Below are 20274 nucleotides of genomic sequence, written 5' to 3' on the forward strand. Positions count from 1 at the left end.
GATTGAAGGCCTTGGGGTCAAGGACACGCACTGGGCATCTAGCCCCCGAGCGCACCCTCCGGACGGGACCACCTGCGCGGCCTAACCCGGGCTGTGGCCCCCGGAGCCCGGGCGCTGCACCTGCCGGACCACGGTCCTCGGGCTCCCCTCTCACGGCCTCCAGTCAGCAGAGGGTGCGCGTCACCGTGACCCGGAGCAAGTCCCCGGGGCTTTCAGGGAAAGGACGGGCCCAGGAAAGCACCTGTCAACCTCAGCAGCAGGGCCCGGCTCTGCACGTCCTGCCCCGACCTGTCATCCCTGCACCTGCGGACCCCCCGGATGACGAAGCTCCTCGCAGCGCCCCCGCACCTGTGCCCCACACCTGTGCACAGGGGCCTGCTGAAAGCCGGGCAGGAAAGCCACACGCTCGGCGCCGGGCAGGTGTCCCCGGGGAAGGCCACAGGGTGTCCGGGCCCCGCTGCGCGCCGGCGCAGGATTGGGAGGAAGAAGGAGCACAGGATGCGTGTGACAAGCTTGTCCGCTGCCCTGGAAGGTCGGGGAGCTTCGGCGTGAGGGGGCAAGCGGCTTCCTGGGCCGTGGGGACCTTTGTGGAAGTGGCTGGCACAGGCTTGGTCCCGGCCGGGGGCTGCGGGCCGAGAGGGCAACCGCAGCAGCAGGCTCAACTCTTGCCAGGAGGAGGCCGGTGGGCACGACCTCGGAGCGGCTCAACGTTTTACCTTTTCATTTTTATTTTTTAATTTTCTTTCGGAGGGTCAACGTTTGGAATCGACGGCAACTTACCCTCGTCTTGGAATCTGATGGATCCCCCGGCCCGGGAGGCGGGGAGCGGGCTCAGGGCGCCAGCTCCGGGTCGGGCCACTTTCCCCGAGTGCACTCGGGGCCCATCGGCTCCTGCAGGTTCTCTGCGGGGTCCTCTAAGACTCCACGGCCCTTTCCATTGTAAGAATCATTTTTGTGAGCGAAGGTTCTTATCTGGTTGATAGGAACCACATTTACGGTATAAAGGAACCAAAGGCGTTATCTCGTAAAATACAGAAGATACGCGATGCAACAGTTTGCTAATTAAAAGTTGCAGAGGAAAAAAGAAAAAAAAAGTTGCAGAGGGATAGATTTCCTGGTAATAGTTCTTTTCGAACTCCCTGCTGGGCGGCTGTGTCATTCTGACAAGGTCAGCGGCCCCCTTCAGCGGCTGCAAGGGCTTTGTCACCTACTGTATTTCTAAGAAATGTTTATTACCGGATGGCCCACAACTTTTTCCTGATGTCTGCAGCCTCCTTCAAAGCTTCTCTTTTTATCTTTATGGTGCAAATGAGAATCGGTATCATAGATCCTTCCATAGGTCATGGGAATTATATTTAGAATAGTGACCTCTTCTATAAATATATATATCACGCACAAGATTAGACTATCATCTTTTCAAACGCTTTCTATTTCATCTAATCTCTGCAAGTGGTAAATGTACCCCTGGGGGGAAAAAAAAGATCAAAATATTCTACAAAATTTTCCTCATGTAATAAAATTTTCCTATAACTCTGCAGCTTTCCAGCAAAAAACAAAAGTACTGTTTTCATTTTTATCCCCCCAAAAAATGGTGAATCAATAAACCATTTTCTTTCTTTTTTTTTTTTTTAATAAATCATCTTCAGTGGGGAGGAGATAAGGTACTGTGATTTGCGTGTCCGAAATATCACTACAACAGCAGTGTGCTACTTTTTTTACATAAGTTATTTCATCACTACAACTGCAACTGCACGGGCATTATTATTTTCATTTCCAGGATTAGTAAATTATGACTGAAAGAGTTAAAAATAATTTTCCCACAGCGGCCTGGCAAGAACGTAACAGAAGAAATTTTAAACCTGTGTATGTGCTCTGCCCGCAATCAACTATGCATGTCACTGAACCACAGATGCCTGCAAAATAAAATATAGGTATTTGGTAAAATAAAAATCGCAAGTTGAGGGTGGCAGGAGGTAAGAGACTATTATAAGCCAGCCAACAAAAGTAATAAGAATTCCACGTCTTCTAAAATGTAAAAACCCCCCAAAAGACCTCAAAGACTTTTGTCATATGTGATAATAGAAAAAAAAAAGGAATTGGAGGAAATAATTATTCTGTGCACCTTTGCCTCTGCAGCTCTTTTTTGCTGATCAGCCTGGAGCCCAGTTTCACAAAAACTGAAACCTGCCTCAACAGGATATTTAGGATGAGAGAAGTAATCCCAAGGCCTGACAAGCACAAAAACCAAAACCATCCTAATGAGCCGTATTCAGCAAAATGAGTCTTTTCATCTGCCTCAGATTATCCTGGAGTTGTGTTTTCCCTACCGCTTTGCTTATTTAGCTGGGCATGGAAGATACTCACTAAGAGGCATACTGGCAGCCTCAAATACCTCTCTGTCTTGAAGAAGCCTCGAATGCACACCGATAATTGGTGTGATAAAGTGAAACCCTCTTGAGAGTTTTTGTGTGGATAATATCACCCTCTGACAGTCGAGGGAAAAAAAAAATGAAGGGCTAATGCAATGCAATCCTGTATATACTCACTGGACAATTCAAATGACTGCTTGACTCTAAATTTGTTGGTGATCTGTAGCTGACATTAAATAATGCTTCCATTTTCTTACAATTTCCTCATTTGGGGGTAAAATATTTTTTTTTCTGTTAAAAAAGGAAGTGAGAAATTATAAAATAATTATACTTCGGCATGATAGTCCTTGAGTATAAAATGTAGTAATTTTCAAGCACAGCAGTCTTACTTGTCTTTTATGCATTGGGGTTGTTTGTGCTATGTCATTTGCTAAAAGAGTTCCACAATTACAAAAAATACTTGAAAACCATTCATCTAGTGGAGATTGTGTTACCATCCAAAGGAGGAGTCCAAGTGGCTTCAAAAGAACACCAAAGGAGGTTAAACATGAATGGTTTGATCTATTTACTTTTGAAGAATTTATTTTTAATTAGAAATACTCGCGATTTTAATGATTCCACCTGTTAATACAACAAAATGAAAACTAAAATTTTCTTTGCAAAAAGATAGTTCATGAAATGATGGCTACAATTCCAAGTGCTAGCTGAAGTAGACATGAGGAAAAACTGAAATATATAAGATTTGAATATTAAAGGGAATTTCAGACTACAGCTTTATCAATTGATAATTATCTTGAAAACTCCACAGTATATCCATTCTTAAAATCTCAATCACTCCACAGATCCTCCAGGTTTTCATTAAAAAATAAAATTTTATTTCATAACTAAGCTTCGGTACTTTAAAAGTCTGTTTCCCCAAGCTAAAACTGAATTACTATTAATCTAAATTTCAAAATGAAGGTTATTATTTTTTTTTCCAAGGGCCCCATGCTAGGAAAATAGCTGTGCTAGGGAAATAGGAGGGCACAGGACAAGTAATTCATTTGAGAAATTTATAAAATAGATTTCAACTCAAAGAAAAAAAAAACCCAGAATATATTCTCAAGTACTACTATATTGGATAGATCTTCAAGCTGGCCAGGATCTAAAAAAAAAAGAAGAAGAAGAAGCAAAGAAGAGAGACACTAGACAACTTGCAGTTGGTAGTCATTGCTGCTAGTATCCTTGGCCACTTGAAAGCCATCGCGTTAAGGTAGGAAAACTCCGCATAAGTGCTAAGAACATGACCCAAAAGGTAGACAATGATCTGAAAAGAGCTGGAGTTCCTAATGGCATCACTGGGCCTTAATACCAGCGCAGGCATTTGCCCATCGATTGTCTTGCCATGACGCTCTCGGTTATGTGACTTGTGGGGCCAATGGGATGTGAACGGACACAAAATACGCGACGTGTGAGTAGGAGCTTTCATTGAACTTGAACGGGTCGGTATGGCCCCTCCATCCTGCCCTCTTCCAGGGAAACAAGGCGTCCCAGACCAGGGCTCCCCCTTCCGCCTGGATGCTGGAGTTTGGAAGACGGGGTGAGCACACCCAAGCAGAGCCGTGGCAACCCCCCACATCTGCAAGGAAGGGGCAAGTCTCCGTGGCTGTCCACACCGAGGTGTCTCGGGATTGTTAGTGGCCGCTGCTAACTGGAAGGAGGAGTAAGATCACGATGTTACCCAGCTAAGCTACTAGCTGCTGGTGACTCGTAGGTGAACTCTTGCTCAAGAATGTGTCCTTAACCTGTACATGAATGGATGATCTTGACTCTACTCACGTACGCACTCTGGGAAGCAGGTTACCGTGGTCTTAACCCACAGAACTGGGTGCCGGGGAATCACAAAGGTGAAGGGCTCCAGGAGAGGAACACACGCGCGAATGTGCGTGGCCTTGCCCTGAGGAGCCCACAGCACCGATATGTGGGAAGCTATGGAGCTGCAAGGTGCTACCAAGTACCTGGGATGCGTTGTTAGAACAAATGCTACCAATGGGTGACTCCCTCCTGCTAATCTCAAGAACCCAAATATAGGAGGACCAGAAGCAGATTGTTCTTTTCAGACCCTACAGCATAACGGAGAAAGACAGAAGAAATCAGTATTCAGAAGGAAAGGAAACACATGTACATTTTCTTTTCATGTCTAAGAATAATCAGAAGAAAACTCTGATAGGGACTATTAAGGCGAGTCACTCTGACGCATAATCAATAATCATTTATTTGAAAATACTTGTTTTCTTGAAAAGAAGCTTTCGTGGTTTTCCCCGCACACGTATTCACTACATCTCCAGTCATTTTAATTAGGGATTTTCAGTTTTACAAATTGATGCTCTGATTCAGGTTTCCTTAGTGTGTCAGCCTGTTATTCAGCTTCCTTCGTCTTAGTGCCAATCTTCTAGTTACACTTGAATAGATGAGCTCCCTCTCCAGGTTTCCCCAGACGGGAAATTGTACCTGCATGTATCCAGTTGTTCCTGTCAGAAATCTTGCAATAATGCTTGATACTACACTTTTACTCACTAGCCGCTCCCGATATCAACGCAGCAACGAATCCAGTGGGTCGTACAAAGCAAGGTTGTCTCAGCTTTGCCCACCTTTTCCCATTTCCACTACCACAATCCTGGCCCAACCTACTGGGCCCACGTTAGCGTCTGGCCCAACCTACTGTAAACATCTCCTAATTCATAAAGCCCTACCCCACTCGGGCCTTCTGATGCACCGTAAACACGGCCGCCCCGAAGGATCATTTAAAAATATCGATCCGTCCGTACCACCCTTCCATTTAACAATGCCTAATGACTTCACATAGGGTGTAGAATAAAGATCTTCCATGTTTAACCTGGTCAAGAAATCCCGAGATGATCGGGCTCCTATTATACCAATCTTCTCCTGACCCCTACTCTCCAGCCACGCCAGCTTCCTTCCAATCACTGTGACCTCCAAACGCCATCTCCTGACTTAGTCTTTGCAGATGCCATTTGCAAAGGCCTAGAATTCTCCTGATTCCTCCCTGTCCTGGCTAACTTCTATCATCCTAGAGGTCTTATTTAAGTATCAGCTCCTCAGAGATGCTGCTTCTCCTGCTCAGACCCTTATTATATTCATCCTCAGTACCTTGGTCTTACCCTTCTTAGCTCTAATGGGAGCCTGAAATCATTATGTCCCTAGGATGATTATTTATTTAACGTCTGCCTACCCTATTTGTGCCATGGAAACAGGGGTCACGTGTACAGTCAGCCTTGACTAGGACAGGCTCTGGCACAGAGGAACAGCATAATAAGTATTTAGAAGGAATGGATGAATGAAGACATAAACTTGATTAAAATTCATTAACTGAGCATATTTTGCAGATTCCAGTAGATACGGTAGGCTTCTTATTATAAATATTGTCCCAATCATCGACAGAATGGGAAAAGATAGATCAAATATGAAAATATTTCATGTGTTGTTTACAAATCAGAGGAGGAGTTAGTGCATTGTACAGAAACAGGAGACTTCTGGTGTATCAAAATATGAGTGTACATTAACTCACAAACTGAGAGAGTCAAAGTGTTTGAAACCTTAAAATTTTCCCAAGTAGAGAGATGTCTCTCTTAGAAATAGCTTTAATTTTGCTATAATTTTAACCAATCATTAAATAGAACGCATTTTTGTATTAAAATCTAAATAGAGGGAAGCCCAGGTGGCTCAGCAGTTTAGCACCCGCCTTCAGCCCAGGGTGCGATCCTGGGGACCCGGGATCAAGTCCCGTGTCGGGCTCCCTGCATGGAGCCTGCTTCTCCCTCTGCCTGTGTCTCTGCCTCTCTCTCTGTGTCTTTCATGAATAAACGGAATTTTTAAAAATAAATAAATAATAAATAAATAAATAAAATAAAATAAAATAAAATAAAATAAAATAAAATAAAATAAAATAAAATCTAAATAGAGGCATGTTCCAATAATGTCCCTTTAACTGTGATGCCAGAAACTGCACATCAAGCTTCCACTTCTACTAGAATGTCACTCAGTAAATGAGTAAAGGTTAGGTTACCTTCAATAACAAACAGTACCCCCAGTCCCCAAATCTTAACATACCACCTTATTTTTTGCTCACGCTATGTAGTGAATACATGTGTGCAGGGATAGCCTAATTTAGCTTTATTTAGTTGTTCAGAGACCAAGATGATGGAGGGTCTGACACGGCACAGGCCTCTACACTTGCTACATCGGCAAAATGCAAAGAGTGGACCAGGCCACAAACACTTCTATTTAAAAGAGACGCTCGTCCTCACGTGTTGCTCCTCTTGCATTGGCCAAATAAGCCATCTCCCGCGCCTCACGTGGAGGACGATCTGGGAAGTAAAATCCTAGGATGCTCCTGGAGGAGGGAGGAGCAGAAGTCCAGGGGAAGGCTAACGGCTGCAAGAGTCCCGTGGAAGCATTCGGAAGCATGAGACCATTCATTCACACAACAGGCATTTTTTTCTGCGCTATGCCGTGAGCTACTGTGCTAGGGATAAAAAAAAACCGGGTAAGCCACTGTATACGTGCTGTTTTTGGAGACAGTCATTCAAGCAAACAATTACGTAACAACGCTAGGAATGACACACATTCACACACGGAATTATCCCGAAAAGACCGACTTACAGTAATCTTTGGGTAATCACACATCTCACAATTTTTTAAAAGAAGGTTAGGGCCGCCCGGGGGGGCCAGTGGTTTAGCACCGCCTTCGGCCCAGGGCCTGATCCTGGAGACCTGGGATCGAGTCCCGCATCGGGCTCCCTGCGCAGAGCCTGCTTCTCCCTCTGCCTGGGTCTCTGCCTCTCTCTCTGTCTCTGTGTCTCTCATGAATAAATAAATTAAAAAATCTTTAAAAAAAAAAAAAAGGAGGATTACGTTTAAAAAGGTTAATCAAGGGCAGCCCAGTGGCTCAGTGGTTTAGCACCTGCCTTCAGCCCAGAGCCTGATCCTGGGGTCCCAGGATCGAGTCCCGCATCGGGCTCCCCTGCAGGGAGCCTGCTTCTCCCTCTGCCTGTGTCTGTGCCTCTGTGTGTGTGTGTGTGTGTGTCTCATGAATGAATAAATAAATCTTTTTTAAAAAAAGGTAAATCAAGGAACTCTAAAGTTTTATTGAACTGTATTAACATTCTATGTATTTTCTGTTCAAACAAGCGCTCTGAAAAGAACTTACCAACTTTACAGTAATTTTTGCCTGGCCTAAGGGTAAATTTCTCTCCTGATTCAGATCCAGAAGAGACTGCAAGATGCTTCCAGTAGTCTTTCAAGTAGCGTTTTAGGGCTTTTTGTTATCTTTCTTTTCAGTGCAAATACCCAAAGCTATCATACTAGTTTTTATAATGTGAACATCAGACTATAACTCTTGACTCCCAGTAAGATATTCTATCTTCTATACCCAATATACACTATTTTGTCCATTACTGAGCAATAATATTAAAGATATTAAGTGACACTTGAGGCAAAATATTCATCCATATTCCCCGAGTCCAAGTTAGACTCGCTCTTTTCGGCATGCCTATCCATTTCTCACACATGATCATAAAGAAGAAATTCTATCAGGAAAAAAAGGGAAGAAGATTAAGAACACAGTCTTAAAATTACGGATGATTTTAAACATGCAAAAAAGGCGCCCCTGCGGTTTGGGGCTGTCCTGGTCACGTGGAGGGTCAAAGAGTGACAAGTGCAACCTCAAGACTGATGGCAGACAGGGATAGGTTCCTCTGCTAGCAGTCCCCGCTACACCACACCTTGAGGGCTGAATTCATGATAATTAGTAAATATTAGAGAAGGCATCTACCTTACAAGCGCTACAGAAGGCAAGTGTGCTTGGCCTAGCTCACAGAGTGTATTAGGGTGGTGTCTACAAAGACTACACCTGGAACTAAAAGCTTGACATGTACACTACTATATTTAGGAAAAACAGACATTAAACCCTGTTTATACAAACCCCGTTCTGACATTTTTACTCGCCAGCAAATTTTAGACTGAAATGATTCTCAATTACCCATAGTCTTCCCACTTTTTCCAACATGCGTGCAAAAATGAGCATGTACCCTATCTCCGTATAGAATGTGGTCCTGTTAATCCATATATTTATTAACTACGAATAAAGCTTATTTTCTTTATGATTTGTATATAGAAAATGGATGTGCACCAAGGTTCCAGTGGTTTCTTCCTGTTCCAAAAATACAAAAATACATCACCTCTGCACTTCTCCTCCTCTGCTCATATTGTACTTCAGTTTCTACTGTGTTTGAGTTTCAGCAGCTTGCTTATTGTCTGCAGCAAGCAGACCTTAGCTATGTCGAGTCCGAAAAAGCAAGAAAGAAGCAAGCAAGCAAGGAAGTAAACACAAACACCATACTCCTTACATTACAGGTCTCTAAATAAAATTAGACCTTCGGAAAGATACAATGCTATTAGCCAGGGAGGTGATTCAAATCCTCGACTGGCGAAGGTTGACATCTTGTCTTATCTTTAACACCGAGTTTTAGGACATTCAGATTTTGTCATGTAAAATGGTGTGTGGGATTATATTCACAGATACAGAAATATGTTCCGTTCTATCACACCCACGAGTCCCAGAACGGTACACTGAAAGCTGGCATGAATAAGAACCATTCTACAAATGAAAAGCATAGCTAATGTGCTGATATGTAATGCGCTAATTTAGTCATCATGGTTTTTCTTCAATTTTAAGACATCACTGCTGCACTGAAAAGTTCTGATTTGCCTTTTAAAGAGGATTCTTAGATGTAACTATGTAGGTATGTCTCGTTACATCAATACTTTTGTTTGTAAATATTTCTATATGCCATTTGCTTATAAGCCAAATGCAGGCTTCAAGAGATGTACATCATAATTTCAAAAGTGCTTTAAAAATTGTTGCGAATATGTTTTGGCAGCCAGTTAAAAAAGACATCCTGCCCTAAGTCCCCCAGTAACGGAACTTCTTGATAAAGTAGGCTCAGAATTTTAGCATTAGAAAAGGCATTAAGTGAGAAACAGTTATTTCAGATTTGTCTCCTGAAAGAAGAGAGAATTAAGCCACAACAGATATATAAACAGCTATTTAGCAGTAAGAGGGAACTTGTAATTTCAAAAGACCCTTCAAAATGTTATTCCGCGATGCAAAAAAATTATTCACGGAAATGAATGTGTTTCACAAATTCCAACTGGATCGCATTTTATTTTCTTGGTTAAAATGTTTTCCTGGTCAAAATCTAAGGCGATATTGTGTAGAAAGGCCTACCCTCACTTTAAATCATTCTTGTTAAGAAACTTCAATGATTGACCCTTAATTAAATTAGCAAATATAGAAAATAATCCATTTATATGAAATGAATTAAACAGCTCTCCATCATCCAACACCAATTTAGTGGGCATTATGCTAAAAAGATCAATAATTTAAGAGAACATTTTAATTTTCATTGGAAAGGATAGAGTATCCAAATTTAGAATGCTTTGATAGGAGTGAAATTAACTCCGTATTTCTGAAATGAAGGTATCTTTTCAACAATAAAATAGGTAATAGATGTTCAATTTAGAGTGTTTACTGCCTTAACAGTCAAATCAAAATGGAAAGCTAAGACGACTATCCACAAAAACTTAGGCCAAAATTCAGGTAAAAAATGATACGAGAAATGGATGTGTTTTGGACGGCGTCATCATATTGGCTGGTTTCGTTAACTGGGTTCACTGGATTAAGCTCCTTTTCCCTCTTTCCCTTTCCTCAAATGTAAAGGATTCCAGCAGTTCCGAGAGCATGGTTTAACTGGCAGAGGTTGGGAGCCAAGAGATCTGGTTCTGTTTCTGTTTCTCTCACTAACAGCTCTGTGCCCCTGAGCAAGAAAACAAACTTAGCAGGGCTCAGTTTCCTCTTTTGTACAATAAGACCCTCTAGACTCCCTGCCATCTCGAAAGTGTTATGAAATCATGAAATAAGAAGATCATAGCTCTGTGTGTGTGTGTGTGTGTGTATTGCAAAATGGAGCAATCACAGCTGCATGTGTATGTGTGTGGTACGCCCAGTGTTCAATATGGTATTACCCTAAGGACATTGCTAATATTTAACAATCACTCAAAGTTTAAATAGGTATTTGATTTAATTACAATAGCTTTTATAATTGTCTTAAGAAATTAATCACACTTGAGGAAAGAAAAATTTTTCATGTCTTGAATTACAGGGACTGAGAATCACACCAGAGTAAATATCCAGGGTGATATCAGTGCTCAAAATATGTAGCCTAAGGGACTCCCGAGTGGCTCAGCGGGTTGGGCGTCTGCCTTGGGCTCAGGTCGCGACCCCGGGGTCCTGGGATGGAGTCCCGCAATGGGCTTCCCGCAGGGAGCCTGCTTCCCCTTTCCCCCCTGCCTGTGTCTCTGCCTCTCTCTCTCTGTGTCTCTCATGAATAAATAAATAAAATCTTTTTAAAAAAAAATGTAGCCTAATGTGCAAATGCATCCTGCACAAGATGCCCAGTCACGGTAAGAGCCTCAATGTTGAATACGTCAGATGCGGAATGCTCCAGCAACTACTATGCAAGAAATCTATCTGCACTTTTAAATAATTTTAGTTACACCATTTATGGCATCTTAATTATACACTCAGCTGACACATTTTAGGTTTGTGTCCATTACTCACCTTGTAGGTGCCACAAATGTCTTATTCGTAACACTTAGGCACCATCTCAGGCAAGTTCATTTCTCGCCTTTCCTTCTATTACCAAATAATTTGATGATGCAGCTAGGCACCTATAAAACATTTTGCCACTACACAAAAGTATCTATTTCCGTATGATAGTAGTATAAAAACCTAGGATTTTTCTTCTTGGTAAATGAAGCCAAACAGTTCACTTTCAACTGTTTTTCTCATCATTTCCTGTATTTCACGGTACCACCGTCCTCTCGCCCTAGGAAAATTTGCCAAGAATACTGATAGCACTTACACTCGCAGTAGTTTTCTTTTCAGGTCAGCTACCTCTTTTTTTATAATTGAATTGGAACCTGTAGCATCTCATGTGTTTACCTCTTAGATGGCACAAAATTCAATTCTATCTGAACACACACACACACACACACACATTCTACAATTCCTTGTTCTTAATAAATTTGTTATGCTACTACTGTGGCCACGGCATCGCTATGTTCTGCTGTTAAATAAAGCTCTCAACCTTACTGAGCTGCAAGTAAAGCAAAAATACCCTGGCACAACTGAAGAAACCACATCCTTAAAAAGTCAGTAAACGGGTTCCTCTAACAACGTAAGCATTGAGTCCACTGTTAAAATATTTAACCATATCATGTCAACGATAATAAATTTCAACACTTCATCCGTAGTAACTACATTTGCCTTCGTGTGTATTAAAGGAAAATGATAATTCTGTATAGATTTTAAGTAATTTATCAAGCAGTGAACAATGTAATGAAAATGAGTGTATGTAGGAGATCCTTTGGGTTATTAAATGTATTTCATATTTTTTCCATGTGTCATTGGATAACAAATGATAATTTTCTATTATGGTTAATAATTTAAATAGCACATGTGATACCTCTCTAGGGGCTTATATATCAAACATATCATCATAGTTTCAAAGCAGACAGGACAGCTCTTGACTCCAAACTTGACTTATGGAAAACCTCCTCCATGGACATTTATATGACAGATTCTAATAGCTTATTAAATGTTTCTGTCATGAATTAATTACCAGGAAGATAAGCAGTGGTGGCTTCTGTACCACATTAAATCGTGGTCACCAAAGTAATGTAGTGCATTATGGCTAAATATGTAAATAACTTTGGAAAGCTGGTTCAAAACACTAGTTTCCCTTTATTCATCATGAAATAATCTACAGATTTCAGTAACTTAACAGGTATTAATTAATGCCCGTGAGGGAGAGAGCATGCATGGGGTGAAGAAGAAGGTAAAGAAGCCCAATGTGGATTTAAAGTTTTATCACTTCCTACCTGTGTGACACAGACTTGTCAATTCTGTCATTGAACCTTAATTTTCTAATCTTTCAAATGGTGAGAATAACGTGTCTTACGAGACCGTTTTGAAGGAAAGCATCTGAATCATGGTAGGTGTTTAGTAATTGGCAGCTGCTGTTACGATTGTGGTTCACGCACTGTGGCAAGGGAAGCAAGATGACAAGGAACGGCTTCTGATCACAAAAGATCTCACGGATTTCTGAGCATAATCACTTAATTCCAAGATAGTTAACAGATATGCATAACTATTTCAACGGCATACCTTGAAAATGGACTATGCCATGCCTACAAACACCCGCCACCCCACAGGTTACTATAGAAAAATTGACTTGTATCAAAAAGTTTATGTCCCACTCTTCTAAAAAGTATCCAAATCACTTTCCATGCACCAATTTGTCTTATTTGCCATGCACTAGAATGATAAATTACTATTATTATAACTACCTCCATTTTACAGCATGAAAAGAGGCTAATTAAATTACCAAAGATCACATGTTTAATGATGGAAGTAATAAAACTAGTTTTCTAAGGTTTCTTACTCTGCTTTTTACTACTTCGGGATAATTCACTAGAGTAATTTCCATAAGGCATGATTATTAGTAAGGATTCAAACCTGATTAACCAAACAAGGCCAAAAACTTCATAAAGGAAAAATATGATTGATTTGGGGTCATCATCTTCCAAATACTGTTGATGCACAGTGCCACTTTTGAGTTTTCCTGGACAGTTCACATCTCAGTATTTTAACCCACATGCCAAATCTACCTTCCATGCATCTCCTGCCTTTGTGTTTCCTCAGAATAGAATCTAACTACTAGACTATATGGTCAAATTGTCATTTTAATATTAAAATTCCATTTCTAAAAATCCTGAGGTATTAAAAACTTTCCACTGAACAGTGATGTGGCCCTCAGATTTAAGCGCTGGAACACGAGGAAAAAAAAAAAGAACTTCGGGGTTCTCAGAAGATCCTGGGGTCATCTCCAAATCATTTCCTTGGAAATATGAACTACTTAATGGCCAGTTGGCTTGGCACAAACTAAAGGTCTGTCCGGTGTCACAGATTTGAATTAATGGTCTTCCCGGAGTCATATTGCAAATTGACATGACTGACTAAACTGCCCCAAAAAGAAGATGGAGAGTGCTCCCCCGAGCAGTCACTGTTACTGGACAGAACACATGCTCCACACAGTGTCCTCCACGGACGCTGTGGTTGCCGCAATTGTTATACTCAAGTGATGGCATATGTTCTTTCAATGAAGAACTTCCTAAAACTTAAACAATTTATGCAAAAGAAGAAAATGTAAGAAGAATCCAGAAGTAACCCAGATGGCAACTCATTAGTAGTTGGTTACCCTTTGTGTGCTGTGTTAATCTGGATATGGAAGGAAGTTATAATATCATGGAATGTGTGACGTTAAGGCCACCGTCGTCTCAAGATAAGGGTAGAGCATAAGCAGGTGTGATTTTCATACATCAACTATCAAGTTATTCATTAACCAAGTGAAAGCGTAACATCCTCACATTTTCAAGTGTCCTAAAGAATGGACATTTTAAGTCATGATTAAAGAGCCCAAGTTTTTCTATCAATATTACCAGGCACTACAAACTGCGAGAGATTTAAGGAATACCCCTGGGAATTAACACCACGTGGGTAAGATATTTAATGACTCTCCTAAGTGATAAAAATCCTTAGTGATATTCACTTGTATCTTCACATTTAAAAAAATATCCAAAGCAAAGAAAAATACAGACACACAAAAACTTTGGGTTTATGTTCTGTATTTTTATGGAGGGCGCAGAAAAATTAAAGGCCTCTGGAAGAAAGTGGATTAAGATGGTAATTAAGAAAATTTTAATGCCAAGCCTGCAGCAGTGCTAAAATTCTGAATAAAACGTGGCTACGGTAACGGGACCGGGCTTATTTCTTTAAGGAGTCGTTTCTAATTCTGAAGCCGCATATGTGCAGGCACACGTGACGGAGGATGTAAGGGTTGCCATGGTAAGCACCCATCGTCTCTTGGACAGCGAAGTATAAAAAAAAATGTATAAAGAAGTCTCCCTCCACAATATGTCATGGGGATGGGCTGCGCTTCCCAGCGCCAGCAGACACGATGCAGGCCCGCCCCGGCGAGACTTGAGCCCACGGGGGCGGCGCCTAAAACACGGGCTGAAAAAGGAAATCAGCCGCCTCCAGGTGGGGGCCTCCAGGTCGGGGCCTCCAGGTCAGGGGGGCCTCCAGGTCAGGGGGGCCTCCAGGTCAGGGGGGCCATCCAGGTCGGGGCCTCCGCGTGGGGCCCTCCAGGTGGGGACCTCTAGGCGGGGCCACCACATCGGGGCCTCCATGTGGGGGGCCACCAGGTGGGGACCTCCCAGTGAGGGCCTCCAGGTGGGGGGCCTCCAGGTGGCAACCTCCAGGTGGGGACCTCCCGGTGAGGGCCTCCATGTGGGGGGCCACCAGGTGGGGGCCTCCAGGGGACCTCCAGGTGGGGAACCTCCCAGTGAGGGCCTTCAGGTGGGGGGCCTCCAGGTGGCAACCTCCAGGTGGGGACCTCCCAGTGAGGGCCTCCATGTGGGGGCCTCCATGTGGGGGGCCACCAGGTGGGGGCCTCCAGGGGACCTCCAGGTGGGGAACCTCCCAGTGAGGGCCTCCAGGTGGGGGCCACCACGTCGGGGCCTCCAGGTCTGGTACCTCGACGCACAGGTGGGCGGAGAACTAGGGCTACCCCCGCGTCAGCGCAGCAGCTCCCCCCCACCCCCCCCCCACCCACCCCCACCCCTGTCTCCGGCCCGCCCCGGGCGCTGAAGGATGCTCGGAAGCAGGGACGCGACCCCGACCCCGTCTGCAGCCCTTGGCAGAGCGAGCCCGGGCGTCCGGGGCGGCGGGGGCAGGGGGCCGGCGCGGCCGGCAGGTGGCGGAGCGCGCCGGGAGCCCACGTGCTCAGGGGCTGCAGAACTTTTCCGCCGCGTCCCGGAGGGGCCTCCTGGCTTCCACGGGGCCCCGCGGGGGGCAGCCCCTCCAGCCCCCTGGGCGCGGGCCCGAGCTGCGGGGGGCGGGCGCGGGGGCTCAGCCCGGAACAAAGCGAGTCGGGCGCCGGGGCCGGCCCCTCCGTCGGGGCGATCACGTGTCCTGCCTCCCCGGAACGCGCGCGGCGCCCCCGCTACGGAGCCCTCGACTGTGCTTGAAGCCGCCAAGGTTAAAGCGGGGCCACGGGGAACGGCTGCGGGCCGCGGGTCCCCGGGCCGGCTCTGACCCAGTTCGCAGCGCAGGGGGCTCCCGGGGGCTCCGCGCGGAGGCAAAGTGGCCGCGGAGGGCAGGTGGGGCCTGGGGGCTCGCCGCCCCGCCCCCCGCCCCCCGCCCGCGGCGTCTCTAACCCCCGGGGAGGGGAACTTCCAGAGCAGCGTGGGAGTCGCAGGTGGCTGCGCTCCGAGGCCCATCGCGCATCCCGGGACTTGCGCGAGCGACCCGGTCCGTGCGCCCTGCGCTGCGCCCTCGGGACTCGGCGGGCGGAGCCGCCCCCCACCCCCCCCCCCGCCCCGGGCCGGGCCGAGGAGCAGCCCGAGGAGGCACCTGTGCAGCCGTCGCCCCCGCGAGCTCGCGCTATTTTCCGCGGCGGCCCGTGCGCCCCCGGCCCCGGCCGCTCCCCGGCAGGGGGGACCCCGCGCGCGGAGGCTGCGGGCGAGCGCGAGCCGCTCCAGGAGCCCCAGGGCACCTCCTGCCCCCGCTCCCTCGCTCCCCCCGCGGCCGCCGGGGATCCCCAACGACTCCCGCATCCCTCGGGGCTCTGGGGGACGAGATGCGGGGGGGGGGGGCAGCGCTGGGACCGGGCACCGCGCGGGGTCTCCAGCTCCGCCTTTGCAACACAAAGGAGGTGTGTGGGCAGGAGCTGCCGGCTCCGGGGGGGGGGGGCACGGGCGCCCCCAGTCCCCGGACTCCGAGGCTCCCCCGCTTCCTCGGCCCTCCAACCTGTCACCTCGTCGCCCCCTCCAGCCCCCTCCAACCCCACCCTTCCCCTCCAGTCCCAAAGGCAGCGAGATCTCCTGAATTGCCTTCCCCATCCCCAAGCCAGCGGACATCAAACAGTAATACACCTGCCGAGATAAAGGGACGTTTGCGACCTGCCACAAGTGTGCGGGGGGGGGGGGGGGCACGACCGAAGGGGCGCTCCGTCCCTCGGGCACCTGCGGGGAGGCGACACCTCGCCCGGCCGGACCCGCGCCCCCGCGCCCCCGCGCCCCCGCGCCCCCGCTCCTCGCCGCCCCTTTTCGCAGTATGTAACCCTTTAGGGTCCCCGGCAGCCCGCACGGCCGGCGCCCGCGCCCGAGGCACCGCGCGCCCCGCAAGCGCGCAGCTCCCCGCCGCCTCCGCGGGCGCCGGCCGGCAGGTCCCCGACAGCGCCCCGGGCGCCCCAGCCCGCACCCCGGGCGCCCCGTCCCCGCAGCCCCCCCCCCCCGCCACCAAGCAGGAGCGCGCTACTCACATCGCCGGCGGGAGCCGCTGCCCATGAGGTTGGCGAGCGCGAGTCGTGCCGCCGCCCGGGCTGGTTCCGGAGGGTGCTCGGGGTCCGCAGCGCCGCGGGCGCGGGGGCCGGGCGCGGGGGCCTGGCGCGGGGGGCGCGGGCGGCCGAGGCGCGGGGGCGCGTCACGCCATGGTGCCGGGGCCCTCCGGGCGCAGCGGGCGGGTCGGGCGGGTCCGGCGGGCCGCGGCCGAGGGGGAGCCCCGAGCGCCGGCGGGGAGGCTCGAGCGCCGCGGCTGCCCTGCCTCCGCCCGCCCTGCGCGCCGCGCGAGCGACCACGGCGGCGGCGGCGCGGCTCCCTCCCCGCCCCCAGGAGCTCGGCGCACAATGAGCCGGGCCGGGCTGGGCGGGCGGAGCGCCCGGTGCGCAGCCTGCGGCCCCCGGGGAGCCCGGCGCTGGGGCGCTGCGGGCGCTGGGGCGCTGCGGGGCGCGGGGCGGGCGGCGGCAGGTGGCCCCGGCGCGCAGGTGCGGGGCTCGCGGGCGCGGAGGGCGGGCGGGCGGGCCGCGGGCTGTGCCTCGGCTCTCCCCGCCCCCGCGCGCCTCGCCCGCCCCCTCTTCCGACGACGCCCGCCGCAGCCGCCTCCAGGTGGGAGAGACGTCAAGGGGGCGGCCCGGCGGCCCGAGGGGGCGCCCCGTCCTCGGCCCCGGCCCCGGCCCGCCCGCGCTCCTCGCGCCCCCCGCGCCTGCCCTCGGGCCCCCGAAGCCTCGGGCTCGGATGCGAGTCCGCCGGGCCCGACCCGCGCCCGCCCGCGCGCTCCGGCCCGAGCCGCCGCTCCGAGCGGGACAAAGGGCCGGGCCGTGCGGGCTCCTCCCGCCTTCCGCGGCGCGCGGGGCCGGCGCTCCGGGGGCGGGGGCGGGGCGGGGGGGGGGGGCGGCCCGCGGCGCTCCGGCCCCCGCTGCTGCTCCGCCGCCGGCCCGGGCCCCAGGGGCGCGGCGACCCGCGGCTGGGCGGATGCGCGGCTGCGCGGCTGCGGCGGCTCCGGGCCTCGGCGCCTCCCCGCGCGCCCCGGCTCCCGCGCCGGCTCCCGCTCCCGCGCCGGCTCCCGCTCCCGCTCCCGCTCCCGCCCCGGCTCGGTGACGCGGCGGCCGGGCGGCGGCTCCCGCTCGCTCCGCGCAGAGGCGGCCCCAGCGCCGCCCGGGCTTCCCGCCCCCGCCCCCGCCCCCGCCCCCGCCGCGGGTGGCGGGCCGCCGAGGACGCGAGTGTCCTCCCTGGGAGCCGCCCCCCCCCGCGAGCCCCCCTGCACCCCCTGCACCTGCCCTGCGCCCCCTGCACCCCCTGTGCCCCCCTGCACCTCCCTTGCAGCCCCTGCACCTCCCCTGCACCTCCCTTGCAGCCCCTGCACCTCCCCTGCACCCCCCCCTGCACCTCCCTTGCACCCCTCTGCAGCTTCCTTGCACCCCTTGCACCTCCCCTGTGCCCCCTGCACGCTCCTGCACTCCCCTCTGCACCTCCCCTGCACCCCCCTGCACCTCCCCCTGCACCCCCTGCACCCCCTGCACCTCCCCTGCACCCCCCGCCCCGCCCCGCCCGGGGCTCCCCTCCGCCCGGCCCGCCGCGCCGCCCGCCTCCCGCCGCGAGCACAGCCGCGCACACGCGCCCGCGGGCTCCTGCACATAAAGGCACAGGCGCACGCGGTCCGCACACGCTTCCCCCCAACTCTCCGAAGCAGCCACGCGCCCTGCAGCCGGGCCCAGCCTAGCCCTACATTTAGACTCGGCCTCATGGTCCCAGCCCAAGCGGGGGGCGACTCCCCCCTCGAAGCCGGGCCCGCGGCCCCGGGAGCCCCTGTCGTGCGGCCGGGCCCAGGGCTTTGTTCCTGCGCGGAGGAAGGAGTCTCGGCTCGCGGCCTCCGGCGGCCGCTCCGGGCACGGAGGCGCTCGGCTGGCTCCCGGGAAGACGCACTTGCTCCCGGCCCTAGATTTGCAAAGCGAGGAGCCTCAAGGTCACAAACCTTTCGGGCTGCCGGGGAGGGCCGAGGCTGAGTCGGTGCAGACTGCAGCTCGCGTCTGCACGGCCCCGGGAATCCGGATTAGTCCCCACTGCACCTGGGCCCTGAGGGTGGGCCGACTTCCCGGGACCGCTTCCCGGGATTGCAGACCATGTGCCTGTGCAAGGGGGCACATGTTTCACAAAGTCACAGCGTGTTTGAAGTGCAGTGTAAAGCACCACGAGGGGGAAAATGGTTCTGAAATGGCAAGGAGGTAAAAAAAAAAAAAAAAAAAAAACAGTTTGGTAGAATGATAGATTTTTGAATTGACCTCTGTGGAGCTCTATTTTTTTTTTTTTTCACCCATAGCTTTGTCCTTGTAAACATATTACCACCTCTCGGTGTCTCAGCTGGATGGAGTGAGATGAAAAATTTGAGGTACTGGTTGAAAATATTAAAAGGGTAACTGACCTCACACAACGATTTTACAATCCTAGCGAGCTTTTATACACTCCCAGTTGTTGTTGATAGAGTTTACACAGAACCCTCACTTTTCCGAAATGACTTGATGGATAATGTGTGTTTACACTCAGGGGAAGGGCAGAAGGCCCAGCACAGAAAGGTGCCCGGGGGGCCTTGTATTTGAATTCAGAATTTCTTATTTTAACTCCAGGGTTCATTTCCTTGTACCAAAACAGTTGACAAAAGTCTTCTACTTCTAGTTGGTTGTAAGTAACCGCAGATCCTCCCAAACAGGTAACACACCTACCAATGAAGGTACCGCCCAGGTGTTAAGTGGAAGTACTTTCCTAAGAACAAACTTGCTCCATTCCAACGGGGAGAGGTATTTTTTTTTTTGCAATTCCAAATTAAGAATTGATAATGTCCTTATTATATGTTTCAAACTGTATGTCCTCCTCTCCCCTTTATTTTATCCTCGAACCTTGATTCCAGGCCATAAGAACCCAAATGGATAAAAGATTTAAACTATGTACAGATGTGATGTAGTGCCTGTGCTGTTTAACAAGCATGCTTTTAGCATTTAAAAAAAAAGAAAGAAAAAGGAAAGAAAGGAAAGAAAGGAAGAAAGAAAGAAAGAAAGAAAGAAAGAAAGAAAGAAAGAAAGAAAAGAAAGAAAGAAAGAAAGAAAGAAAGAAAGAAAGAAAGAAAGAAAGAAAGAAAGAAAGAAAGAAAGAAGAAAGAAAGAAAAAACGGGAGATGAGTGTTTTCCATAGAACAGGCTTTGGATACAATAGCCCAATTTTTTTTTTTCTGAGATTTATGAATCTTGAACAAAATGTGGCTACCTTCACTATTTAAACAATGAGGCATACTGAAGAGATTTCAATGCTTTCAGAGAATTATGGAACTATTGAAATGCAAATGCAGATGCTGTCTTTAAACTCCAAGTTGCCCTGTCATCAACCCTCTGGA

General features: G+C 49.5%; 1 protein-coding gene across 19 annotated transcripts in view; it reads right to left on the reverse strand.

The window, feature by feature from the left end:
• LRRC7 (leucine rich repeat containing 7) overlaps positions 1 to 17071 on the reverse strand; it is a 491902-nt gene extending 474831 nt beyond the window's left edge. For 17 of the 19 annotated variants that reach the window (XR_012000829.1, XR_012000828.1, XR_012000827.1 and 14 more), the window contains exon 1: positions 16877 to 17071. Coding sequence is in view for 14 of the 19 variants with exons in the window: in XM_072754894.1 (XP_072610995.1) it covers positions 16877 to 16878 (2 nt within the window). In the remaining 5 variants the exon portion in view is untranslated. The remainder of the gene's footprint in view (positions 1 to 16876) is intronic. The other 2 variants (XM_072754887.1, XM_072754883.1) reach the window with 1 other exon arrangement.
• Between the last annotated feature and the right edge of the window lie 3203 nt (positions 17072 to 20274).

The sequence above is a fragment of the Vulpes vulpes genome, chromosome 3, assembly GCF_048418805.1.
Source record: "Vulpes vulpes isolate BD-2025 chromosome 3, VulVul3, whole genome shotgun sequence".
Classification (NCBI taxonomy): domain Eukaryota; kingdom Metazoa; phylum Chordata; class Mammalia; order Carnivora; family Canidae; genus Vulpes; species Vulpes vulpes.